This window comes from Neophocaena asiaeorientalis, unplaced genomic scaffold (genome assembly GCF_003031525.2).
Source record: "Neophocaena asiaeorientalis asiaeorientalis breed wild unplaced genomic scaffold, Neophocaena_asiaeorientalis_V1.1 scaffold263, whole genome shotgun sequence".
Taxonomy (NCBI): domain Eukaryota; kingdom Metazoa; phylum Chordata; class Mammalia; order Artiodactyla; family Phocoenidae; genus Neophocaena; species Neophocaena asiaeorientalis.
The window spans coordinates 219,051-246,556 of NW_020175015.1; the positions used below are offsets into that span (position 1 = coordinate 219,051).

General features: G+C 43.8%; 2 protein-coding genes across 2 annotated transcripts in view; both read right to left on the reverse strand.

Moving 5' to 3' along the window:
* Positions 1-9,558, reverse strand: part of UVRAG (UV radiation resistance associated) — a 223,462-nt gene extending 213,904 nt beyond the window's left edge. The window contains exon 1 of the mRNA XM_024761969.1: positions 9,230-9,558. Within this exon, the coding sequence (XP_024617737.1) occupies positions 9,230-9,346 (117 nt within the window). The 5' untranslated portion in view covers positions 9,347-9,558. The remainder of the gene's footprint in view (positions 1-9,229) is intronic.
* Positions 9,559-21,484: 11,926 nt separating this feature from the next.
* The window catches only part of DGAT2 (diacylglycerol O-acyltransferase 2), a 31,559-nt gene continuing 25,537 nt past the window's right edge, over positions 21,485-27,506 (reverse strand). Inside the window, exons 5-8 of the mRNA XM_024762008.1 lie at positions 26,364-26,568; positions 25,603-25,777; positions 24,585-24,787; positions 21,485-22,861 (exon numbers count right to left, since the gene is read on the reverse strand). Of these exons, the coding sequence (XP_024617776.1) occupies positions 22,707-22,861; positions 24,585-24,787; positions 25,603-25,777; positions 26,364-26,568 (738 nt within the window). The 3' untranslated portion in view covers positions 21,485-22,706. The remainder of the gene's footprint in view (positions 22,862-24,584; positions 24,788-25,602; positions 25,778-26,363; positions 26,569-27,506) is intronic.

Consider the following 27,506-nt stretch of genomic DNA (forward strand, 5'->3'; position numbering starts at 1 on the left):
GAAAAAAAGAAAAGAAAAAATTATTTGCTTTTAAGAAATTATAAAACTGTATTCAAAGATTTTCTGGTACTCCAACAATAAAAGAAGTTAGAGAAAGAAGTACACCAGAGTCTAACGCAGTATTTGGTACACATCAGAAATTTAATATCAATTAATTAAATTTTTCCATTTTTTAACAGATTTTATGTTTACTTCTAAGTACCAATTTATTTTGTCTTTATTTTTGATATAATATCTAAAATGCACTGCATATTTTGCTAGCTCATTGAAGAGGGCATTGATAGGGTAGGTAACCTATTCTTGAAAATACAAGGTAGTAATAGTGAGCAACGATTTTTAGTAATTTGCAGGTAGTTTTAAAACATCCAAGTTTATAAAATATCAAAAATGCAGCTAATGTACAACTAAGAAATTCTGCAATTCTAGTGTCCCCATATAATAATCAGACTGATTTCTTTTGGTAGAAATAAAGGAATATCAAATGTAAACCAGTCACTCAAGGGCACTGGGACAACTGTTCTTTATTTTTATATTTATATTAAATACCTTGCATGTAGGAAAAACTCCATTTAGTCAATTCATTAAAACAAGCTTGAAATACCTACTATATGTACAGTTCTGTGATGGGACCAACTCTATCCTGTAATGAGTACAGTCCTGTAAAATATCCGATACCTGAAATGAGCACCCTGCAGCCTACCTGCCTATCTTGCTTTCTGATCTATTTTCAGAATGAAAAATTAGAAAGTCTTTCCCATGTTGCTGCTTTTCATATATACCCTTATATTAACATTTTAGGGACTTCCCTGGTGGTCCAGTGGTTAAGGCTCCAAACTTCCATTGCAGGGGGCACGTGTTCAATCCCTGGTCGGGGAACTAAGATCCCACACGCTGCGAGACTTAAAACACAGTTTTTTCATACTCCTAAATTAGTTTCATGTTGTGTTAAAAAAAAAAGTGTAGTTTTCCTGTATTAGCTCTTATACAAAAAAAAAAAAGACTGGAATTGTGACGGGAAATAATTCATATCCTCTGAAAGACTTAAGTAGGTTGGAGGAAACAAGACATAAAGTTGCTAATCCTGTGCTTAACATAAATCAAAGGAGGTACTTTATAAATATCTGTTGAATAAATGGATTACTCAGTCAGTTTCTTCCACTTCTGCACTTAGAACTAGTTTTGACATAGGTTAACATGAACACATGTAGCTCACAGTTAAGCCCTTAGTCAAAAAAATATAGTTATGTTAAAAGAGATACAAGTTTTTCCAGGAAAAAAATAGACCATAAAAGTCTGATTTCTACTTTCACTCATTTGTATCTTCTCTTTTTTTCTCACCCAGGAATCTACTGACAAAAGCCAAAGGCAGCTGTCAGTTTCAGCTTCCTTGTTTTCCTCATTATTTTCAAAAAAGCCTGACTGCATCTTGTAGGACATTCTAAAAACCATGGTGGGAAAAAGTACCAGATATTTCAGTGGACCAGCAAACAGAGATTCCTAAGTGCTGGGTTCTAATACTCAGCTTTCTCAGCTTCTCAACCAATAAATGCACTTGACTCCAGTTTTTCAATGACTGATAACATTACTAGTAAATGACGTCTACGGCAATCAGCATCAAACATTACACAAATAAAATTCCTCACATCAAAAACCCCACAATCACCAGATGGCTGCTGTTTCAGAAATGTGAAGCGGTAAAGAATCAGAACTTCTTAAGTGGGATATTCAAAAAACGATAGACAGGAACAAAACAGGAAGACTGATCACTCACATTACACAGGGACATTCCAAAGTTTCACTAATACATACCATAACAGGCGGAAAGGGGATGGAGTCTGACAGCTCAGCCTGAAAAGAGAAGTTTAAAATACAGTCTCTCCTACATTTTAATTCTAGCCTAAAATCCCCAGAGTTGTATGGATAATGTGTCAAAGCCCAGAGATAAGTTTAAGAAACAAATTCTCAAAACTCCAAGCCAAGCACAGTGAAATAAATGCTCATGAGAGATGCAGGATCTGGTCAGGTCTTTGCCACCAGCTGGAAGAGCAGGGTACTCAATTCAGATTTGTTAAATTAATACTCTTTACCGACTCCCTCAGGGTGGAAATAAACAGAGGGACCAAGTCTCTGGCCAGGAGAATAGTTTCACCTCTGAGGGCTTCAGAATTTGCATCTATAAAATTCTATGATTCAAAATTCATGCTTCCATCTTAAAATAAGATGGAAAACAAGGGTATATAATATTAAACCAAAACAGTATACTATGAAATAGGTTTTGGAAAAAATTCCAATGTCAAGTTTCCATTCTCCATGTGCTCCTCTACATGTATAATCTAAGAACACAACTCCTAAGATACAAGACATTAAAAAACTTTAACTGAGAAGTTACTGATGCCATTAAACCTAAAACAAAGTATAAAACCTAAAATGTTTCAAACCCTCTCTTAATATAGATCTGTCTAATTTTTCTAAAACATCCCTAGTTTGTATCTGCACTCATTCAAGCACATTAAAAATGGCAAGTATTTTTTCCCCCAGTAGTAATATGTCTACTGATGAAAATACACAGATTATCAAAAATATACATTTGGAAATATGGAAACCTAATTTTTTTTTTTTCATTTTACTACTCACTCAGGCCTAACTTACTAGTTTCAATTCTTCTCTGGCTCTATTTCCGGTCGGTTTCACTTCTGAATTTTCTGCCGCAAAGTTAAGAACTGTGACCCAGTAGAGAAATTTTAAAGTTAACACTGAATAAGAACATAGCTTTTCCTTTCAAAGGAAAACTAAACATTTTCACACACACACAAAAAAATTGAAAAACCTTAAATTCCTAATGGCATTTTATCACGTAAAATTAATGATTTTAGGATGCTGATATTTTCTTTGTTTCTGAAGCTTCCTCACACCGATTTGTTTACAAGAACCAAAACAGCTCAAAAATTGCCATCATTTTACTGTATAGCTATACAACACAGCTATACACTATTTTTTTATTAGAGTCACAAGGAAGGGGCTCAACAAATATTTGTGGAAGGAATAAATATACATAACATTGCACGGGGCATATGTTTCCAATAAGATACGGCCTTCTCTCTGCCTTCAGTGGCCTTGCCAACGAAACAAATCTTTTAAACACATGATAAAAAGATGATTAAATCAGACTGACAGAAGTAAGACATCTAATAAACAGAAACATGTAAGGGAAAAATATATAGCCCATACAGCTAAATTAAGTTTTAGAAAGCTTTTGTGCTTCTACCATTTTTTTCTTATATGTGTTTCAATCCCATTTCCTTCCTCTCTTTAGACTGCTAAGTTCTTCAAAGGAATGATCCATATACAAATAAAATTTTAAAATAAAAAACGTACTGAGTTCCTACTACGTAATCAGCACAGTGCTATGTAAAGGTGCTGTGGGAAATAAAATAAAAAGCGTGATGGTCTCGAACCTTGAGATAACTTAAAGCTTTTGTTTTTCACCAGACTCTGAAAAGAATAGGTATCTATGGAAAGTGGGAATCAAAGACCTAAACTGCAGTCCCTGTGATGACACCCTTTGTGACTTTGAGAAAGTTACCCAGACCTTAGATCCCTCATCTGTAAAAGGAAGTGGTTACTGATAGAACTCTCCTATGCAGAAGAATTCCAAGTAATTTATGTAGATACTCTGCCCTCAAGGAGGGGGAGTATCAATCCTCACTCCTTCAGTGTGGACTGTACATAGCGACTTCCTCCCAAAGAGGAAGGAGGGATGGAGGGATGAGTGGGAGAAAGTAACCTTACAGCAGAGAAACCTGACAAACACAACTGCACTGGTGATGATGAAGGTTAACATCAATAGTGATAAGTCATGTTAATAGTATGCAAACTTGATATGATAGGAGGAAAATGGCACTTTACTTCTCCAGCCTTTCTCCCAAACACCCATAACCCCAATCTAATCATCAGACAAAAAACAAAAACACCAGACAAATTCCAATAGAGGGACATCCTACAGAATACCTGAGAAGTACTCAAAACGATAAAGGTCATCAAAAAGAAGGAAAGTCTGAGGAACTGTTACGACCAAGAGGAGGTTAAGGAGATAGGTGAACAAAATATAATGTGATGTGCACGATGGGATCCTGAAAAAGTGTATTACGTGAACACTAAGGATCCATCAACAGATGAATGAACAAACAAAATGTAGTATATAAACACAATGGAATATTATTCAGCCTTAAAAAGAAATGAAAGTCTGATACATGCTACAACATGGATGAATGTTGAAAACATTATGTTGAATGAAATAAGCCAGACACAAAAGGGCAAATATTGTATGATTCCCTTATAAGAAGAAGGTAGAATAAGCAAAGTCATAGAGACATAAAGTAGAACAGAGTTTTCCAGGAGCTGGGGGAAGGCAGAATGGGGAGTTGTTTAATGAGTATGGTTTCTGTTTGAGATGATGAAAAATTCCAGAAATGGATAGTAATGATGGTTGCACAACATTGAGGATGTACCTAATGCCACTGAATTATACCTAAAAATGATTTAAATGGCAAATTTTATATTATGTATATCTTACCACAATTTTTTAAATGAAGGAAATCTGAATAAAATATAGACTTTAGTTAATAATAATGTATCAGTACTGATTCATCAATTGTAACAAATGTACCATACTAACGAAGATGTTAAAAATAGGGAAAAATGGGTATAGAGTATATGGGAACTTTCTGTACTATCCTCTCAATTTGTCTGTAAATCTAAAATTGTTCTAAAAATTAAAGTCTAGGGAATTCCCTGGCGGTCCAGTGGTTAGGACTCTGCGCTTTCGCTGCTGGGGGCCCGGGTTCAATCCCTGGTTGGGGAATTAATATCCCACAAGCTGTGTGCACAGCCAAAAGGAAAAATAAAATAAAATAAAAAACAAAGTCTATTTTTAAAAATTCAAGGGAGATAAAGGTTAACAGCACTAATATTCCCTACCTCCTCCCATAAAAAGACAAGAAAAATGCTCTTTAAATGAATAAAAAACATGAGCAAGTAATCAGAAAAATTAATGCCAGGGACATGAACAAGCAAGTCACAAAAGAAATGAAAATGCTATAAAAATCTATGCAAAAATATTGAAACTCGTAGGGTTGTGTAAGGATAGAGTTCATATACTTTGCACAGTGTTTGGCATACAATAAATGAAGCTACTAAAACATAACTGATAACTAAAGAAATACAAATTTAAATAACAAAAAATATGTATATGTGTATGTAGGTTATATGTGTGTGTGTATATGTGTATATATGTATACATGTGTACGTGTAAATATCCTTTGCGTGAATGATTTCAAAGATACCTGTATATGGATATTCATTGCAACAAAATAACACAGAAAAACTGGAAACAGTCCAAAAGTCTACCAATGGGGGTTAAACAAACATAACTAAACATTATTATACAAAAATGTGTAGCAGATGTATGTATACTGATGACAACTGTCTAAGAAAAATAATAATGAATTGTAAAATTTTTTAAATGTAAGGGATTAAACTAGGTTAGGACTATAACTGCATGCAAAACTATGTGTTTATGTATGTAGTGACCCAAAAAGGGTCACTAAAAAATCACTAAAAAGCCTCCCCAGCTCTGAGTATCTGAGAAATGTAGTTGGGTTATACTCAAAGGAGGAAGCCTTTGGGAAAGAAAGAAATGCTCTCAAACTTTTAAGGACATAATAAATACCTCAACTAAAAAACACAATTTTTATTTCAAAATGCCGAAGTTATTCTTCAGATGAGCTTATATTCATTAGTTAATTACAAACCTCAACCAAAAATTAAAGAGCAAAAACAATCTTCAAAATGTGTGACCAGTTCAGGCTTAAATTACAGGTAAAGCAAAATCCTACAGAAGCAAAAAGGAGGCAAAATTAAGTAGTAGTCCCATTTGACATAATCAAGTAGCTATAATATTATGGACTGTAGTTAGTACTCATAAATGTAAAAGTTCAGGAGTTATGCAGTGTTAACTAAATTTTTTCTTTAAGAAAAGTGGATTAAAATAAGAAAAATAAGTTAGGTCTTACAGTTTTGCGGGCTTTCTTTGAGCCAAAACAAAATAAACCTTTTTCTGGAGGCAGATTGGGGGTAGGGAGGAGTCCAATACTTTTGGAACTAATATACAGTAAATTAATATTTTAAACAATACAGCCACTAGAATCAATGGGACTTAATGAAGACTGGAATAAATGAGTATATAATAGCAGGGGTACTCTCTATCCTAAAACAAAAATATACCTTAGAACTGTGGTTCTCAACCAGAAGTAATTTTGCCCCCTAAGAGACATGTGGCAACATCTAAAGACATTTTTGACTGTCAGGCCTGAGATGGTGCTGCTATATACTGTGGGTACAGGCCACGGAGGTGACAAAACATCTTACAGACCCACCTACCCACCCAAAATGTCAACAGTGCTGAAGTTGAAAAACCCTACCTTAGAAACAGGCTGGGGGTGGCGGGGAGAAACCATTGAATCTATGCTTTGAAATAATCAACTTTATCGTAGAAATCCTAAATCAACAAGGTTTGTTTACCTGTTTAGAAATATTGACATCTTATCAAATAGCATGGAATCTATTAAAATGACACAATTTTCAAAGTGTTACTCAAAAGAAAGTTAACTGGATTTCCAATTTATCTAAACATTTGAAATTCTGCAAAAGCCACAGGCAAAAAAAAGACAACAAATTAACGCTAAAAGAAAAAAGTTTTTATACACACACACACATTCTCTGATTCTCATAACCAATATTGAGCAAAAGAAGAATACATTTTGCGTGATTCCATTTATATACAGTTCAAGAACAGGCAAAAGCTTTTCTCTTATGTTAGAAATCAGAATAGTGGTTCCTCTGGAGACAAAGAAAAAGTAGAGATGGGAGAGAACATGAGGGGGACTTCTGGGATGGTAATAATTTTGTACTTCTTAATCTGGGTAGTACTTCCACAACTTTCTTTGCTTTGTGACAATTCATCAAGCTGTGTACTAATAACTGGTACACTTCACTGTATACAGATAACCCTTTAATAAAAATGTTTACTTTTTTAAATGGTATATATTTATATCCTAAAAACTTGAGCATTCTGACCCAGAAAGCGAAATTAATGTCAAGAGCAAAAGTAAAGTGCTTTTGTTATACAGGCTGCCTTCCAAGAATTCAAGAAGGATGATACCCCCAGAAAGCTGTAAATACCATACTCAGCGATCACAGAGCATTCAGCCGTACACTTAAGCCACTATATATCCCTTGGCACAAATCCAAAACTTGGACAAACGCTTACAAATGCAGTTGGATTTATTCCACGGACAGTTTGTTTGGATTATTTCCCCCAATGTTAAACTGGGAACTGTTATCAGAGAACAGGCTCTATGAAACAAATGATGCTTTCTCTTTCCTAATCCCACACTTTCCCAAAGCTCTCCCAAACTAAACCCCTTTTGGCTCTTGACTCCTGTAGGATTTCTCCAGGATGCCTGTAACAGTATCCATCATTGCCTCTCCCAGTATCCACTCTCACAGTCCACCTCCCGCCACACACATGAAAATTCACATTAATGCTCACTCCAGAGGCTAGTCTCTCCCACCAGACTTTCACTCTCCCCCCAGCACCTTGCAAATACAATCCAAACTTCAGGACCCTCAAACTCATACCCTCCACAAACTCCCTTCCCAACAGCGCCCCAAAACCAGGGCCCATGCTACCCCAGTCTTTTATATCCTCTTCTACCGCACAGAAAGCCCTTGCTTCTGCAAACAACTCAGCTCCATGGCCACCACTGTAGCTCTGATCTCCAGCTCTCCTTCCCTTTAGGGGTCCCCACATCCCCACACTTTCCTGTATTCAAATCCATCCCATTGCCCATCCCCCCTCTGTCCCCAGCCTCTGATTTCTTCCATCTGACTCTTTCCTAAGTACTAAGACAGGGATGGGAAGTTGGAGGAAGGGTAGGAAAGAACTCTGTCCTGTGTGGAGATGGTGGAGAAAAGACTGTTCAAGTCTGCAGCACAACAACCACGTGCTGGGGCTACAGTCAGAGGCTGGATTCTGAAAGCCCGCCCCACCACTCACTAATGGCAAGGCTTTGGCCAAGCGATTTTACAAACGTAAGCCTCAGTCTCTTGAACTACAAAATGGAGCTAATAAAAACAGCTACCTCCCAGAGTTGTGAGGTTAAATCAACTACCAGCCAGCTGAGCACTTGGCACAAACCCAACACGGTGAATTCTCAACGACTGACCGTTTCTCTTAGGTCCTCTTCGTGGATGCGGGAAGATGAAAGGTACTTTCTTTCCGTCTCTTTAATGCTAAAGCTCCTGCAAAGTCTCCTCTTGGGGGAGAGCAAGAAGGCAAGGGAGAGAAGGAAAGAAGAAGTACTCTACAGATAGGTGGGTGATACAAAGAATTTTGTCAGGTCCCCAAACTCGGTGTTCCCTCTTTATTATCCGCTTACAATGTGGACGGATCCAAGTTGGATCCAAGAAGCCCTTTTTGCCTTGCTAAAGGATGGGGGGAAGACATGAATATATACAGCAAATGTGCCTCCACGGATACTCATTTGACGGAATGCAGTAGACCCCCCCCCCAAAATTGCTAAAATGCGTTCCTTGGGGGTCGGAGAATTAGGAAGGAAACCCAAAGTCCCAAAAGATTTTGCTTGAGAGTTTAAGGGAGTACTTCATAATAAGGAGAGATTAAAAGTAAATGCTGGAAACCCTAAAGACTTCTCACTTCGCCTGCAGCACAGAGTATCAATTGGTTTGTCAGCAAGTCAGTGAGTTGAGAAAGGAAAAGCGCTTTCCCCCGTCTCTCCTGGGACACCGGGGCTTCCCCGGGTCCCTTCCCAAGAGGGATAAAGGGGAGGGTCTGCGCCAGGGAATCCCCAGCTCCCTACGGAGTGGGACAGGAGGGTCCCCCGGGAGTTTCACTGGGTCCCTTCCCGCCTCTTCCCAGCCCATCTCCTGTAACGGGATGTCTCCTGGGACTCGAGGATCCCCGAGAGGTTCGGCCATCCCTGGATTCCTCCCCTCCCAAGACCTCTGGACAGCCCTCCTTGGTCCTCAGAGTTCTTCCCGGTCACTTCTCAGGGTCTCCCGGCCGGTACACGGTCAGCCCGCCGCCCACGGGGTCCCCTCATGGGCCTCCTCCCGGCCCCTCCCGAGCGCCCCGAGCCCGCGGGGTTACCTGCTGAGACGGCAGCTCCACATGCAGGGCCCGCGCGGCAGAACCGGGAGGCAGCGCGGCGGCCGGGCCCGGGGGCGGCGGGGGGACCGGTCCCCCGACCGACGCTGAAGCGCTCATCTTGACCCGGGAGCCGCCAAGCGGCGGGGCCGACGCTCCTCCAGCATCCGCCACCACAGCCTAGTCACGACCCGCTGAGCCCCTGCAGCCCAGAAACCAGCCACCCGGGAGGCAGAACCGCTCTACCCCACCGCCGGCCACCACCGCTGCCTAAGGAAGAGCCATATTACCGCAGTGCAACCCCCACCACCCCCTGAGACCTGGCTTACCCATTGGTTCAGCTCCCACGGGGGCGGGACCCAATCACAGAAAACGGACGCGCTATTGGGCAGAAGGTCTGTCTATCGCCGGCAGGAACAGGCTGGGGGCGGAGGAACCCAGGGATGGCCTAAATTGCGTCTGTCAAGGGGAGGTAAAACCTGGGGCGTTGCTTCATTTTTTCCCAGTCTAATTGGTTCTTCCACTACCACGGGGCGGGGTCTCCTGGGGGAGCCGCAAGGACCATTGCTCGAGGTCGCTGTCAGTTGTCAGTAAAGGAAAAGAGGGGCGGAGTCTGATTAGGTAGACCTTGCGCCTGGGCTCTGGTGTCACGTGCAGAAGGCAGGAGAGTCACCTGATTAGTGAGAGTCAGTTTTAGGAGCCACTTCCGCCCTGACCTAGTTGCCATGGTAACCGGCCTCCCTAGGAGGGCGGGGATGCATTTGGCGCCAGCTGGGTGCTGGTGGCCGGTCTGTAGCTGCAGTTTCCCCGAGTAATCTTTTCCTGAGGGACTCTTGTCAACGTGTGAGGACTGAAAAGGAATACTTTATGGTTAGACAGAAAACCACCACGCAGGATGCACCAAGACCAGAAACTTGTCGGGCAGTCCTGCCAGCTCCACCCACGACCAGTTCCAACCCACAAGTCCCCGCCCCTCCTCACACTCCACTAACTGGTAGGCTGAGCCAGGCACCTCGGGACACTGTTTCACTTCTGTGAGTGGGGTGTTTATGCTGTTCTTGAAAAACCTTTGCTACTTTTCTCCTCCTGACTAATGTTTACTTACCCATCAAATCTCATCTGGGGTTGGGATCCCAAAAGGCTTCTCAGATACACTCTGAGACCCTGAGTTAGGAAACTTGCCTCTACTACATTCCTGATTATTCTATTGCATTCTACTGTCTTTTAATAAGTTTGTAACACACATGTGCAGCCACACATACCCCTCCTGCAAACACACAAACTTACACACTGAATTTCTCAAGCAAAAGAACCTTGTCTGATTCATCTCTGGATTCCCGGTGCCTCGCAGAGAATCAGGACATGTGTTTTTGAAGTGAAGGCACAGTTCCAAAGCCACTTCTTCCATGAAGACCTCCTTGATCATAATGATAGCATTTATAGCAATTGCTTCTGTAATACCTATCATTGAGTCGTTCTGAAGAATAATGATCTGCCTTTTTCCCCCTTAGACTGAATTTCTCCACCACCTGGACTGACCTAGCAGAAAGAACACAGTGTTTTAGAGTCAGACACAACAGGAATCAGGAACTTTTGGAATCTTGGCTCTGCCACCTTCTAGTTATATGTTCCTAGGCAAGCCAGTTTCCCTCTCTCAGCTTTAGTTTTCCCATCTGTAAAATAGTAACAAGGTTGCTGTGGGGATTAAGTAAATTAATGTTAAGAATAGTGCCCAGTGCAGGACCTGGTATATAATAATTGCACTAAAAATATTTTAATAAAAGGTAAGCATACTATCTTTCTAGGGTATTCAGAAAGCCTGAAGACACTTTGGATCTGATCCCAGAGCTGGCTAAGATGTATGTCACACCGTCTCCTATTCTGAAAAGTTGAGTAGTTCCACATGGCTAGAGCCTAGGGTAGGCAGTCAGGTGTTTGCTGAGAAGGGAGTAATTGAGAAATCCCAAATACCTGGTTCCAAGATCTGGTGGAATTTCACAGAAAACATTTGTCTGTTTCCAAGCTGTATTAGTTTCCTGAGGCTGCTGTATCAAATTACTACAAACTGGCTAGCTTAAAACAACTGAAAATTGTTCTTTCACAGCTCTAGAGGCCAGAAGCCCCAAATCAAGGGGCTTAGTGCTAGGTCTGAAGAAGTCCAGGGACTGTGGGAGCCAGAGAAGACAGTCACATTTCACAGTGGAGGTGACATTTAACCTGGGTATTGAGAGACCAATAAGAGTTCACCAGGCAGGGAGGGAAGAAAGGATGTTCCAGCACAGAGAGCAGGAGCGATTTTCCACAAGCCTTTACTGAGGTTCAACTCTGCATCAGGCAGATTACTAGACACCAGATATACAGAACTGAGGTAAATAACACTTCTCAGACTTTTCCACCTACATGCCACAAACCCTAGGAGAGCTGGCACTCACCCCTAGGGGTATGGCAGAAAACTGAGATAGTCTCCTAAGTGTTCAATAAATGCTACCTATCATTTTTTTTTCTTTTTCATTTTTGTTTTTTTTGTTTGTTTGTTTGTTCCTTTGGCTGTGTTGGGTCTTTGTTGCTGTGCACGGGCTTTCTCTACTTGCAGCGAGTGGGGGCTACTCTTCGTTGGGGTGCGTGGGATTCTCATCGTCATGGCTTCTCTTGTTGCAGAGCATGGGCTCTAGAGCGCAGGCTCAGTAGTTGTGGCTCACGGGCTTGGTTGCTCCACGGCATGTGGGATCTTCCCAGGCCAGGGCTCGAACCCGTGTCCCCTGCATTGGCAGGCGGATTCTTAACCACTGGCCACCAGGGAAGTCCCTGTGCCAGGCATTGTTGTAAGCAGTTCATGTGTACACTCACCACAGTGCTGGAGATTAGACAGCTAAAGCAAGATTTCTGTCACCTGCCCTAGGTCACATGTCTTGAGTTTTAAGCTGGGGTTTGAAAGTAGTCTAACTCCAATGTTGTTAATCCTACATTTTACTGCCTCTAATAAAAGAGTATTATAGCGTATATTTTAAATTTTATTTTTACAGTGAAGTCATGTTTTTCTCAGAATATATTTCTATATCATATACAGGAAATTTAAAAAATACATCATTTGTGTTTAATCAGAGGAAAAAATACTTTGTATTGGTTTTCATCAAAAGTAATTAGAAATCTCAAAAATCATTTGGTATTTTAGAAATGAGAAAAGGTGCTTTTTAAATGTGCGTAAGGGCATTGTAATGTTATGTAAAAAGTGTAGGAGATACAATTGTGTGTATGCATGATAAAATATGAGCTGAAAATACACAAACCAAAACTCCCTAAGCAATAAGTGGTGAAAAGTAGCTTGAAAAAGAGGTTACAAGGAAGAAAAACAGGATTACGCAAAAGAAGTTTAGAATATATACGGGGCAGAAGTTTGTCATAAAAATTGTGGTTGAAGCCAAGGGGTGGGGGAAATTCCTATTTTTCTCCTCCTAGTGATCCCATTATAACCCATTAAATGAGAATTTCTCCCACCTTCTCAGAAGTATTAGAAAAAAGCGTCAGATTTGCAGCCTACCCCAAGTAAAGTGAAATGTTTCACGGATAAGAAGACCAGACTCTGCCATCCACTGGCACAACCCCTCTCAAAGATTGAAGGTCACTGTTTGTATTAGTTTAAGCCATAAACTGGCTGGCTTAAAACAGCAGAAATTTATTCTCTCATAGGTGTGGAGGCTGGAAGTCCAAAATCAAGGTGGAGTTAGGGCTACACTCCCTCAAAGACTCTTAAGGAGAATCCTTCTCTGCCTCTTCCAGCTTGTGGTGGCTCCAGTTGTTTCTTGGCTTGTGGCTACATAACTCCAGTCCCTGCTTCCTTAACATGGCCTCTCCCCTTTCCCTGTGTCTCTCCTTTCTTTTACTTTTAAGGACACTTGTCATAGGATTCAGGGCCTTCCCAGATAATCCAGGGTTATTCCATCTTGAGATCCTTAATTATATCTGTAAAGACTTTTTCCAAATAAAGTCACATTCACAAGTTCCAGGGATTAGGACATGTCCATATTATTTTGTGGGTCAGCATTTAACCCATCACACCATTCCTATGTGTGGCCTGCCCCTCTTTTCTCTCAGGCCAGCCTGCCCAAAAGATGGAGAAATTAAGTTGGTATTAATCTAAACTAGATAGTTTTAAATTAAGATGTCAGTTGTAATCTCCAGAGTAACCATGAAGAAAATAACTCAAAAATATACAGTAAAAGAGACAACAAGAGAATTAAAATAATATATTAGAAAATACATGTTTAACACAAAAGAAGGCAGGAATGGAAGGTGAGAAAGAACAACAAAATGGCAGATGTAAATCCTACCTTAGTAATTGCATTAAATGTAATTAACGCTCCAATCAGAAGGCAGAAAGTAGAAGTACTGTATGTATTTTTAAAAAGTCCAACACTATTGTGTCTACAAAAACACACTTCTTATTTAAAGACACAAATAGGTTGAAAGGGAAAGGATAGAAGACATTCCGTGCAAATGGTAACCAAGAGAGAACTGGGGTGCCTATATTATACTAATACAGGCTACACAAAACTGATTTTAAGATAAAAATTGTTACTAGAGATAAAGATATTTTATAATGATAAAAGGGTGACTTCATTAGGAAGATATAAAATTATAAACATATGCACATAACAGCAGAGTCCCAAAATATATGAAGCAAAACTTGCAGAATTGAAGGGAAAAATAAACAGTTCAACAACAATACTTGGTTACTTCAGTACCCCACTTTCAGTAATGGATAAAACGACTAGGCAGAAGATCAACAAGGAAAAGGAGACTTGAACAACACAATAAGCCAACTTGACCTAATAGATATCTAATCCATCTTTGTTGTTCCAACCAACAAAGGCGGAATACATGCTTTTCTCAAATGCACATGGAATGTTCTCTAAGATAGATCATATGTTTGGTCATTTAAAAAGTCCCAATAAATTAAAAGGGGTTGAAATCATACAAAGTATGTTCTAAGAACATAATGAAATCAAATTAGAAATAAATGACAAAAGAAATTTGGAAAAATATTAGATACATGGAAATTAACCAACATACTCTTAATAACCATGGGTCAACAAAGACATCAGAAGATAAATTATAAAAAACTTTGAGATGAATGAAACAAAAACACAACACACCAAAACTGTGGGATGCAGCTAAAGCAGTTCTTAGAGGGAAACTTATAACTCACCCATATTAAACAAGAAAAAAAATCTCAAATTAATAAACTAAACTTCCACCTTAAGACACTGGAGGGCTTCCCTGGTGGCGCAGTGGTTGGGAATCCGCCTGCCAATGCAGGGGACACAGGTTTGAGCCCTGGTCTGGGAAGATCCCACATGCCGCGGAGCAACTAAGCCCGTGCGCCACAACTGCTGAGCCTGCGCTCTAGAGCCCATGAGCCACAACTGCTGAAGCCCGCGCGCCTAGAGCCTGTGCTCTGCAACAAGAGAAGCCACCACAATGAGCCCCGCAACAAAGAGTAGCCCCCCGCTCACTGCAACTAGAGAAAGCCCGCGTGCAGCAGCGAAGACCCAATGTAGCCAAAAATTAAATGAATAAATTAATTAATTAAAAAAAAAAAAAAAGACACTGGAAAAAGCAGAGCAAACTAACTCAGAGGAAATACTAGAGGAAAATACGCTAAATACGTTTACACTAAAGCACAAATAAATGACATAAAAAATAGAAAAAGAACAGAGAAAATCAGTGTAAACAGATGGCTCTTTGAAAAGATCAATTAAATTGACAAATCTTTAGCTAGACTGATCAAGAAAAAAAAGAGAGAAGCCTCAAATTACTAAAATCAGGACTGAAAGCAAGGACATCACTACCAGCCTTTCAGAAATAAAAAGGATTGGAAGGGAAGCTTATGAACAATTGTATGACAACAGATTAGATTATCAAATGAAATGGACAAATTCCTAGAGACACACAAACTACCAAAACTGATTCAAGAACAAAAAGAAAATCTAAAGAGATCTATAACAAGGAGAGTTTAAATTAGTAATCAAAAACTTTCCACAAAGAAAAGCCTAGGCCCAAATGGCTTCAGGGGTGAATTCTACCAAATATTTAAAGAAAAATTAACATCAATCCTTCACAACTCTTCCAAGAACAGAAGAAAAGACGTCCCAAATCATTCTATGTGGCCAGCATTACCCTGATACCAAAATCAGGCAAAGACAAGGAAACTACAAACCAATATCCCTTATTCATTATAAATATAGACATAAAGATCTTCAACAATATACTAGTGAATCAAATACTAGTGAACTAAATCCAAACATATAAATTTTTTTTTACCAAGAATGCAAGATTGGTTTAGCATACACAAATCCATTAATGTAATACATCATATTAATAGAATAAAGGACAGAAACCATATGATCATCTCAGCAGATGCAGAAAAAGCATTTGACACAAACAATTTCCGTAAAGTTGCAAGATACATGATCAATATGCAAAAACCAATTGTATTTCTATACACTAACGCGGCAATCTGAAACAAAATTAGGAAACTATTCCATTAACAATAGCAACAAAACCATAAAATGCTTAAGAATAAATTTAACAGAAGTGCAAGACTTGTATATGGAAAACTACAAACACCATTAAAGGAAGTTAAAGAAAACCTAAATGAATGGGAAAACATCCAGAACACTTAGTATTGTTAAAATGGCAACATTCACCAAATTGATCTGTCGCTTCAAATGCAACGTCTATCAAAACCCTGGCTGCCTTTTTTGCAAACATTAACAGGCCTATCCTAAAATTCATATGGAAATGCAAGGGACACAGAATAACCAAGACAATCTAAAAGAGAACAGTGTTGGGACTCACATTTCCCGATTTCAAAATTTATCACAAAGCTAATCAAGACAGTGTGCTACTAAAGTAAGTATAGAAATAGAGATGAGCAGAATAGAACTGAGAATCCAGAAATAAACCCTTACATTTATGATCAATTGATTTTGGACAAAAGTGCCAAGACAATTTTATGAGGAAAGAATGGTCTTTTCAACAAACGGTGCTGGGATAACTGGATATCCAAAAGAATGGAAATGCAAAAGAATGAAGTGGGACCCTACCTCAACCATACACAAAAATAACTCAAAGTGGTCCAGATGGGCTTCGCCGGTGGCACAGTAGTTAAGAATCATCCTGTCAGTGCAGGGGTCACGGGTTCGAGCCCTGGTCCGGGAAGATCCCACATTCCGTGGAGCAAATAAGCCCTCAAGCCACAATTACTGAGCCCGGGTGCCACAACTACTGAAGCCGCATGCCTAGAGCCTATGCTCCGAAACAAAGAGAAGCCACCATAATGAGAAGCCGAGAAGCCTGTGCACCGCAACGAAGAGTAGCCCCCGCTCACTGCAACTAGAGAAAGTCCGTGCGCAGCAGCAAAGACCCAACACAGCCAAAAATAAAATAAATAACTTTATTAAAAAAATAGTCCAGAGATCTAAATGTAGACGCTAAGAACTCTAAAACGTTTAGAAGAAAACATAGGAGTAAATCTTTGTGACCTTGGATTAGGCTGTGGCTTCTTAGATATGAAAGCACACACTACAAAAACAAAAAACAAAAAACCTAGATAAATTTGATTACACCAAAATTTAAAATTTTCATGCTCCAAAGGACAAATGGTACATGATTCGTGAAACATGCTACATCACAGATACACCTCGAAAACTTTATGCTAAATCTAAGAAGCCAGACACAGAAGGCCACCTATTGTATAATTCCACTTGTAGAAAATGTCCAAAACAGGAAAATTCATATAGACAGACAGTAGGTTAGTGATTAGTTTTTAGCCAGGGCCTGACGGGAAGGGTAATAAGGAATAACTGCTAACTGGTATGGGATTACTTTTGGTGGTGATGAAATTGTTCTGGAATTAGAGAGTGGTGATTGATGCACAACTTTGCAAATATACTAAAACCCGCTGAATTATATACTTCAATTTTTTTCAAATTTATTCCTTTTTTTCTTGAATTTTATTTATTTCTTTATACAGCAGGTTCTTATTAGTTATCTATTTTATACATATTAGTGTATACATGTCAATCCCAATCTCCCAATTCATCCCACCACCACCACCTCCACCCCACTTCCCCCTTGGTGTCCATACATTTGTTCTCTGCATCTGTGTCTCTATTTCTGCCTTGCAAACCGGTTCATCTGTACCATTTTTCTAGATTCCACATATACGCATTAATATATGATATTTGTTTTTCTCTCTCTGACTTACATCACTCTGTATAACAGGCTCTAGGTCCACCCACGTCTCTACAAATGGCCCAATTTCATTTCTTTTTATGACTGAGTAATATTCCATTGTATATATGTACCACGACTTCTTTAACCATTCGTCTGTCGATGGACACTTAGGTTGCTTCCATGTCCTGGCTATTGTGAATAGAGCTGCAATGAACATTGTGGTACATGACTCTTTTTGAATTATGGTTTTCTCGGGGTATATGCCTAGTAGTGGTATTGCTGGGTTGTATGGTAGTTCTATTTTTAGTTTTTTGAGGAACTTCCATACTGTTCTCCATAGTGGCTGTATCAATTTACATTCCCACCAACAGAGGGTTCCCTTTTCTCCACAGTCTCTCCAGCATTTGTTGTTTGTAGATTTTCTGATGATGCCCATTCTAACCGGTGTGAGGTGATACCTCATGTAGTTTTGATTTGCATTTCTCTAATGATTAGTGATGTCGAGCAGCTTTTCATGTGCTTCTTGGCCATCTGTATGTCTTCTTTGGAGAGATGTCTATTTAGGTCTTCTGCCCGTTTTTTGATTGAGTTGTTTGTTTTTTTAATATTGAGCTGCATGGGCTGTTTATATATTTTGGAGATTTTGTCCACTGATTGATTTGCAAATATTTTCTCCCATTCTGAGGGTTGTCCTTTCGTCTTGTTTATAGTTTCCTGTGCAAAAGCTTTTAAGTTTCATTAGGTCCCATTTGTTTATTTTGGTGTTTATTTCCATTACTCTGGGAGGTGGGTCAAAAAGGATCTTGCTGTGATTTATGTCAAAGGGTGTTCTTCCCATGTTCTCCTCTAAGAGTTTTATAGTGTCCGGTCTTACATTTAGGTCTTTAATCAATTTTGAGTTTATTTTTGTGTGTGGTGTTAGGGACTGTTCTAATTTCGTTCTTTTACATGTAGCTGTCCAGTTTTCCCAGCACCACTTATTGACGAGACTGTCTTTTCTCCATTGTATATCCTTGCCTCCTTTGTCATAGATTAGTTGACTGTAGTACATACTTTAAAAGGATGGGCTTTACGATACATGAATTATATCTCAATAAAGCTTTTATTTAAAAAGAAAATAAGGAAGTCTGGCCACTTTGCTGCAGGAACAGCAAGCTGGAGAGAGGCCTGGAAACAGGGAGCTCAGTTTAATAGGTCCGGGAGACCCCCTAAGGGTATGATGATGATGACGATGATCACAGCTATTATTTCCTGTTGAGAGAGCTGGATGAATACATTTTATTTTTATATCATATATTTATATACCTATTATCTCATTTACTCAGGAATATCGATTATTCCCATTTACAGATGAGGAAGCTGAGGTTCAGAAAGGTTAAGTGACATGATAATGCAGCTGGTAAGGGCAATGTCACAGGCTGGATCCCACACTCATTCGTATATGTTATCAGGGATGAGAAAGGAGGGAATGATTTGAGAGACAAAAATGTCAGCATCAGCATCGGCAAGCAGCTATGGGAGTGGGGGGCAGGGAAGGGGGAGGAGCGAAGAGCCCACCACGACTGATGGTGGGCAGTAGTGACATCTAGAACCAGACAGGGAATGTAAAAGGAGGCAAAGTTTTTTAAAAGATGAGTGCTTTACGTTTCTGTCGCCCTTATTACATTTCAAGCACCTGAGAACCGGGGACATTCGATTTGGAAGCCCCTCGTTCCCTGTCAAGAGGAGGAATTCGGTGAATGTTGATTTGCTGAGTAATTAGGGGCAAGTCTGTTGGCCTTTCTGTGCCAAGTTTCCCAGGTTAGGAGGAATTGCTCACGGTGAATGTTAAATTTCTGTCTATCTCTCAGCTTTTGGGAGTCTGTGATTTTATTTATCTCTAGCTTCTAGCCCTGGGTAGGACCTAGATAAGCGTCATAATGTGAAAAGAAAGCTTAGGAAGCTGCGCCGCGTTCGCCTCAGACCTGTCCTCAGTGCCCCCTAGTGGCCATATCTGGGAACAACAAGCAGAATCATGGAACTGACCTTCAGGCTGAGACAGCAGCCGCACTCCCACCGTCCAAAGGCAGAGGGTCTTCTGGAAAAGGAGTTTCCAGTTCCCTCTCCCAAGGTAACAACTCCCAACCCAAGGCAATGTTCACAGCATTTACCTAGAGTTCACCACACACAGCTTAGAGCGAGGCACGCCTCTGCTCTGCACAGCTGGCTGCTAGACACGCTTGCTATTTGCAGGGGATCGGTTACAGAGCCCCCACCCCTACTCCACTCCCCTCCCTCCAGTGGATAACAAAATGAGAGGATGCTCAAGTCCCTCGTATAAAATAGAGTAGTCCAGTTGGCGCCATGCATCTGCAGATGCAAAGCCCATGGATACAGAGGGCCGAACTTACGTTGCCCCGGGTGGTCCCTCCGAGATTTGGGGCCTGGTTATTGTTCCTGTTCCTAGGCAGAGACGGTGGAGTTCCCTGATGCACAGTAGATATCCAATCTTCACAAAATTAATGCTGAGAATAATGGCCTACGTTTGTGGGTTGGCCTAGTTTAGCCTGGAGCCAGATGATGAGGGTCATGGCTAGCCTCGGGCTGGGGCTGGTATGGGGCTGAGAGGCATCAGAAAACAGGCCTTTCCTCCATCCTAAAGGAAATGTCTGTCCTCTAACCTGGGCTCTGTGGCCTGAGGCCTAAGACCTGCTTGGAGCTACAGAATCTAGCCTCTGTTGGCCTCCAGGGCACCTCTTCTCTGCCCTGCCCTCCTCCCCACCGAAAAACTCTGGAGAAGCCAGCTCCCTGCCCTTCCATGGGAAGCCCCACTGCAGACCTCTCCACCACCACCTCTCAGTGGTTCAAATCAGCAGCCTCCCCAATTTGCACTTGCTGCTCTGCCCTTCAGCTCCTTCCTGGCAAATTTCCAGTCACCCATTGAGTCCCAGCTCACGCTGGGGCCCCAGATCAATGAGGCACCCCAGGTTGGATTAGGGGCCTCTCCATCACAGCTCTGACCACCCTGCATATCCTCAGCTGTTTCCAATGTTTGTTTCTGCTCCCACGCAGCCAGCTCACAGCTTCTGGCCCAGAGGAATGGTCCCTGAGATGAATGGTAAAGACAGGCATTAGGTAGTGGGAAGTGGGAAAGTCACTTTAGTCTCAGGTGGGAAGGGTTCCCCCAGGTACCTGGTACTCACTGAACTGAACGGAATTAGAACAGAGAGAGGTGGCATGTTGTGAGATCCAGGTGTGGTATGAAATCACTAGAGTGACAGCGGGCCAGGCCTCCCTCTTTGTGGTATAACTGAGGCCAGGGGCAAGGAACATGGTTGAGTGATCCATATGGACCTTTCTAGCTCAGCTATTCTAGGACCTTACAGCAGGACAGTAGCCTTTACCACAGGTGGAAGGCAGCTGTGAAGGGGCTCCAGTGAGCCCTGCCTCCTGGTGTTCACTCCGTGTGTAATCCTCAAGAGTGTGAGCTGGACCTAGTGACTTGCATCTAATGGAGAGAATATGGCAAAAGGGATAGGTTGTCACTTCCAAGATTAGGTTATAGAAGGCTGTGGCTTCTGTTTGCACTCTCTCTGGTTCTTCTTGCTTACTCTCTCTGATGCAGCCAGCTGCCACGCTGTGAGCTACTCTACAGAAAGGCCCGTGTGGCAAGGAACTGGGAGTGGCCTCTGGTCAAAGCCAGTGAGGAGGTGAATCCTGCCAACAGCCAAAAGAATGACCTTGGAAGTGGATCCTCCCCTGTCAAGCCTTGGGATGATCACAGCCCAGCTGATACCTTGATTGCAGCCTTGTGTGAGACCCTGAAGCAGAGGGCCCAGCTAAGCTGTACCTTGATCACTGACCCTCAGAAAGTGGACACTGTTGTTTGCAGCTACTAAGTTCTGTCTTTTTTTTTTTTTTTGGCTGCGCTGCAGCGGCATGTGGGATCTTAGTTCCCCAACCAGGGATGGAACCCGTGCCCCTTGCATTGGAAGTGCAGAGTCTTAACCACTGGACCGCCAGGGAAGTCCCAACAGCCACTAAGTTGTGGAGTAATTTATTACACAGCAATTAATAACTAATACACCACATAGGGCCATGTGGGCCAAAGAAGCAAGGGGGAGAGGGCTCAGCAGGCAGCCCCGTGGGGGCGGTGGTCTCCCCAAGTGTCAACGGCAAGATGCAGATGTGGCCCCTGCAATAACTCATAGAGGACACTCATTTTCATTTATTCATTTAGGAATATACAAAAGTCTGACATGGTATAATAATCTCATCAAGAGAAGAAAACAGAATACACCAAGGACTAGATTTCCTCCCTGGCCCCCTCTCAGAAAGGCACAAATATATGAGGTTTGGGTTCGGGGAACTTCTGTTCTGGACCATTCTGCTGCTCAGAAGGCCAGGTCCCTCTGAGAACAGGAAATGGGATCCCTCGCCCACATCCACTACTGAGGGTGTGGGTTAAGCAAACCTAGGCCACTGAGAAGTACGTGATTTAGGCCAATGCAGGGTCTGTGCTGGGTCCATGTCATCAGCTCCCTGAGGAAAACCAGCACTCCAACCAGAACGTGGTGGGGCTTGATAATCCAAGAGATGATTAAACCAGACAGCTTCATTCCCCAGCCTGGGATCACCGCCACCTCCATCCTCTCTCTGGAGGCCAGTCCAGGCTCAGATTTCAGAGACTGGGGCCGTGGGGGGTGGCAGAAAGGAGAATTGAGCTTGAATATTCCAGACGTTTATCCCTGAGCTCTTGAAAATGGGGACCCCTGTTGCCTCTGAGTCTTCCCCTTGGCAGAAGCAGCTGGTCGTGCAGTCAAGCGTGGGGTAGCCGGCCGTAGAGATGTTTGTATTAGAGGAAGCTTCTGGCCCCTCATCCCCCAGGGACAAAGGGCAAATAATCTAACTGGCCTGAGTCACTAATGGCTGTCCTCCTTCCCCAGTTAACCAGGACTGAATTTTCTCTGTAATTTTGGGAAGGGGAGAAGAGGGGTTGGTTGAGAAACCATAAAGGCCCAGATGGGTCAGCCACCACCTAGAACAGGACAAATTGGAAGTGAAAGAGCTTGAAACATTCACTTTTTCCTTCTTAAAAAAAGACCTAACATTGTAATGGTTTAACAAAATTATTATAATTTCTTTTAAATAACCCACAGACACCCATGACGCTTCCACATTTACAGAACAAAAAGCACTAGAGAACTTGGTAGAAAATGATTTGCAGCTGGTTCCTCCCAGAAGCTGTCCCCCGCGGACAGGCTCAGTTCACTTCCAGGACCTCGGTCTCCGGGAGGCCGAACTTGGTCTTGTGCTGGTCGAAGAGCTTCACCAGGGCTTCCACGTACATGGCGTGGTACAGGTCGATGTCCTGCTGGGTCGGGTGCTCCAGCTTGGGGGTAGTGATGGGCTCACCCACTGCAGGGATGGGGCAGAGGCCTCTGGTTAGTCAGTGCCATCCGGCCCACGCTCCCTGGGCATCCACCATAATGCTGATGGTAGCGACCCTGCGCTACTTGCCAGCCGCCTGTCAGGAACTGTGCTGAATGTGCTCCATTGCAGGCTGTCCCTTTTACAGGTGAGAAGACTGGGGCCCAGGGGTACGGGAAGGGACCTGCCCAAGGCCGCATAGCCACTAAGCAGCAGATAGGATCAAGTCCAGCTGTACCCACAGTACTCAGCTGGGAGCTCCTGTGAGAGGTGTGGGATCAGGTAATGGCTTTGCTTGTGCCCTGCTCTGGGCACATCACTTCACCTCTCTGCGCCTTAGTTTCCTCACCTATCACATGGGGATCCTTCCTTATAGGGCTATGCCACAGCAATGAAAACCCAGAATCCTAACCACTAGGACACCAGGAAACTCCCCAGTTTTCCATTCTTAAGGTGAGGAGCAAACTCCTTCATGCCGTCCACTAGACCCCGTCCCTCTCCAGCCACCCTGTGCATGGAAATGTCCCTGCTGCCTCACAGACGTCAGACCTGGTATGGGATTTGTGTGTAACAAGAGTCAAGGGTGAGTCTGGATCGTGTGACCTAAAATGCAGGAAGTTGATCTCTCTGGAAAAAGTACAAAGCAAAACATCTGGCCCTGATAAGAACTCAAAGTATCTATGTGAGCTTTGGCCCCTGAAGTCCATGGCTTGCGGCCTCCATGCTCTTATGTGATCTCTAGATTGTGAACCATTAACAGATGCATACAGACACACATACTCCTACAATAGATAATTCTCTGGAGTCCTCTAAATTGTCTCATATGAACGCAAAGCAACACAGCTGGGGGCGAAGTGCAGCCAGTTTTTTTGCTACGCTTCTCACAGGCTTCTGCTCCAGGCATATTGATTTGCATCTGTTCCTCAAAAATCTATACAGTCTTGCTGCGGGAACCTCATTTAGGCTATGGTTTCTGACAAAAAGTCTCTTCCTCCCCTCTTTTTCAGGATAATTCCTATTCAGCTAATAGTGTAAGAGTCACCGGGACTTCCCGGTGGTGCAGTGGTTAAGAATCCGCCTGCCAATGCAGGGGACACGGGTTCGAGCCCTGGTCCGGGAAGATCCCACATGCCGCGGAGCAGCTAGGCCCGTGCGCCACTACTACTGAGCTCGTGTGCCACAACTACTGAAGCCCGTGTGCCTATAGCCCATGCTCCACAACAAGAGAAGCCACCATAATGAGAAGCCCGTGCACCACAACGAAGAGTAGCCCCCGCTCGCCGCAACTAGAGAAAGCCCGTGAGCAGCAACCAAGACCCAACACAACCAAAAGTAAAACAATAAAACTATATATAAAAAAAAAAGAGTCACCTCCTCCCTGGGGTCCATTATGACCCTCCAGAGCACCCTGCATGTCCTCCTCACACCCCCTATTGATCTTTGCTGTAAGGGGGTCTTCCCTGATAGACTTGGGCTCTGAAAACACAGAATTGCTGAGTCCTGTTTTCTCATCTAGCACAGCTTAGCTCGTGGTAATGGAACTATCCCCTATCCCCCTCCCGCAACGATCATTCCCATCAGCACCCAAACAGGTCCACGTCCTCATGGTTCAGAGCCTGGACATCAGAGCCAGGGATGGATTTGAATCCTAACTCTGCCACTAAACTAGCTGTGGCACCCGAGTTCAGGATCTGGAGGAAGGGGGGCTCACCCACGGTGGTGATGGGCTTGGAGTAGGGCACCAGCCCCCAGGTGTCGGAAGAGAAGAGGCCTCGGCCATGGAAGATGCACGGGGCGAAGCCAATGTACTTCTGGAACTTTTTCTGGACCCATCGGCCCCAGGAGCCCTCCTCAAAGATCACCTGCTTGTACACCTCATTCTCCCCGAAGGAGTAGGTGGGAACCAGGTCGGCTCTGGAAGGGAGAGGCCAGGGTCTGTCATAGCCCAATCACTGGCTTCAGTTCCTCCTGGCGGCCCTAGAGGCCCCAGACGCCAGCCAAACTCCCCTCCGTCAGGGGTGTACAAGAATCAGCCGGGGGACCCCAAACCACATGTCCCCTCACTGCCAGATGGGGACAGGCCCTCTGCCCCTGTTAGTGACTGGGGAGCATGTCAGGGCTTTACAATGTGGCCCTGACCAGGTCACTATAGCCTCACTCGGTTTTCTCAAGTGGAAAATGGGGATGGCATCCCTGCAGGATTTTGCAGGAGAATCAAACGGGACCATAGAAGTAAATGCACTTTGTCCAGTGAAATGTGCTGAACAGGTGGCTATCCAGAATGTACCCCTAGAAAAGGTCAGAGAAATCCAGGCTGCCTAGCTCCTGTCTGCCTGTCCCCAGGGTTACCCCTTCAAGAAGGCTTCCTTGATATTTCGGGCCACAACACCCTCCTTCCTGGCCTTTCGCTCTCCTAGCTGCATGACACGCTCTGGCCCTGGGGCACAGTGCTGCCTCTGGGCTTGGCTGGCCTCTCAGCCCACCTGCCAGGGCCCAGGAGACCCAGGCTGCATCTTCGCCCACTCGGCCACCCAGCCTGAGCTTGGGCAACCCTGGCCTGAACCTCTGGGCTCCAACCTCCCCTTCCCCACAGGATAGCTAACCCCCTTCTCTGCCTTCCTGGGGTGTGGGTTCCGCCTTCAGGAGGCCAGGAGCTGCTGCCCTGGGCTGCGCAGAACTGTTGACAGGTGTGTGCATGCATGTGCACACGTGTTCTGGGAGGCACTCACCCATGGCGCAGGGCCAGTTTCACAAAGCCTTTGCGATTGCGCAGGGTGACTGCGTTCTTGCCGGGCATGGAGCTCAGGGACTCGGCCGCGCCCCCCACCACGATGATGATGGCATTGCCGCTCCCATTCTTTGAAAGCAAGTAGTCTATGGTGTCCTGGTTCACAGGGCAGATGCCTGGGGAGTGGAGGGGAGACACACAGTCGGGGCTGCCCATGGATGCACTCCCTACCCCCTGCACATGGTCAAATATAGACAGAGCCGTGGACCCGGGTCCCAGACCTAATCCAGCCACTTGGAAGTATGGCCCCACGTAAGCCATTCTTTTTTCTGAGCCTCAGCTTACTTATCTGTAAAGTGGGGACAATGACACAAGGTTGTTTAGGGAATGCATTCATTTGGCAAACGTTCCCTGAGGTCCTAACTGTCTCATGCTGGTGCCAGGTGCTAGGGAATCCCAGTAAGTCAGGCTGGTGGGGATCAAGGTGGGTGGATAATGAGAGTCATGGACGATGATTAAGTCGTGCAAAGGGCAGCACAGGGGCTGGGGATGCCCAGAAAAGGGGTCAGAGAAGGCTTTCTAGGGAAGATGTTATCCTAGTTGAACCCTGAAGATTGTATGAACCGCTCTCCCACTCAGCCCTGACCCACTGTGCCTCAGCAGACCACGTCTCCAACACAGGACCAGGCACCAGGGCACGGTGGGTTGGCTTCCTGGCCAATGGACTGGCTCAGGCAGGGACACGCAGAGGTGGACTCTCACCTCCAGACATCAGGTACTCCCTCAGCACTGGCATCCGGAAGTTGCCGGCCAGCGTGGCCAGGTAGGGCCTTATGCCAGGGAACTTCTTGCTCACTTCTGTGGCCTCCGTGCTGAAGTTGCAGAAGGCACCCAGGCCCATGATGCCATGGGGGTGGTATCCGAAGATGTAGTTCCTGGTGGTCAGCAGGTTGTGTGTCTTCACCAGCTGCAGGGAAGACCTCAGGTCAGAGGAAGCTGGCCAAGAGAGGAGTACTGGGGCACACCCAGAGGTAGGGGAGGCACTAGGTGTGCCCTGGCCCCTGGAAGCCTGGGCCTGAAGGACTGGACTGACTCTCTCCTCCGACCTCAGACTCTCATCACTGGGTTCTCAGTGCCGGGTACTTGCAAGTCACCATTTGGACTTCGAGTCCCTGGGAAGGGGGTGGGAAACTTTCTCCCTCATTCCCCTTATTTCTCCAGCCGAACACATTCCCAGGTCCTCATAATTGCACTCTGCCAGCCTCCTGCATTCCCTCCCTCTGGGCCCATCCTCCTCACCACAGCCAGAGTGACTGCTCTAAAACCCCAGCGCAACTCCTGTCACTCTCAGATAAAGAGGGATGTCCAGCTTCCACTGGCATAAAGTCCAAGTCCCTTTCTTTGGCCAGAGAAGGGACAGTGCGGCTGGCCTGAATGGAAACCTCCTTCCAGACAGCCAGACTCAGCTCAGGCTCTGATGCAGGGAGCCCAAGGACAGGCCACAGCCCTTGCGCCAGCCACACTGCGGGCAGGGGAGGTCAGCTGCACAGCTGGAGTCGCTCACCTGCGGTGCTATCAACAAAGCTGCCCTGGATGCTCTAAAGGATGGTTGGCTTCCCGCCCTGGGACTGGTGGCTTGGACGGTGGGTTGGATGGTGCAAAGTTTCCCTAAACACTGAGCAGCAAGAGGCACTGACCCAGGATCACAGGAAACATGATGGGGTGGAGGGTGCTGAGAGGGACGGAGAGGACTGGCATCTTGTTCAGAAGAACATCACTTTCTTTTAGGATTAGGAAACTAATGAATAATCAGAGAATTTTAAAAATATGGGAAAGTAGGGAGAAAATCCAAAGCACCTGTCATACCGCCAACCAGATAAACCGCTCTGACTCTGTTGAGCTTTT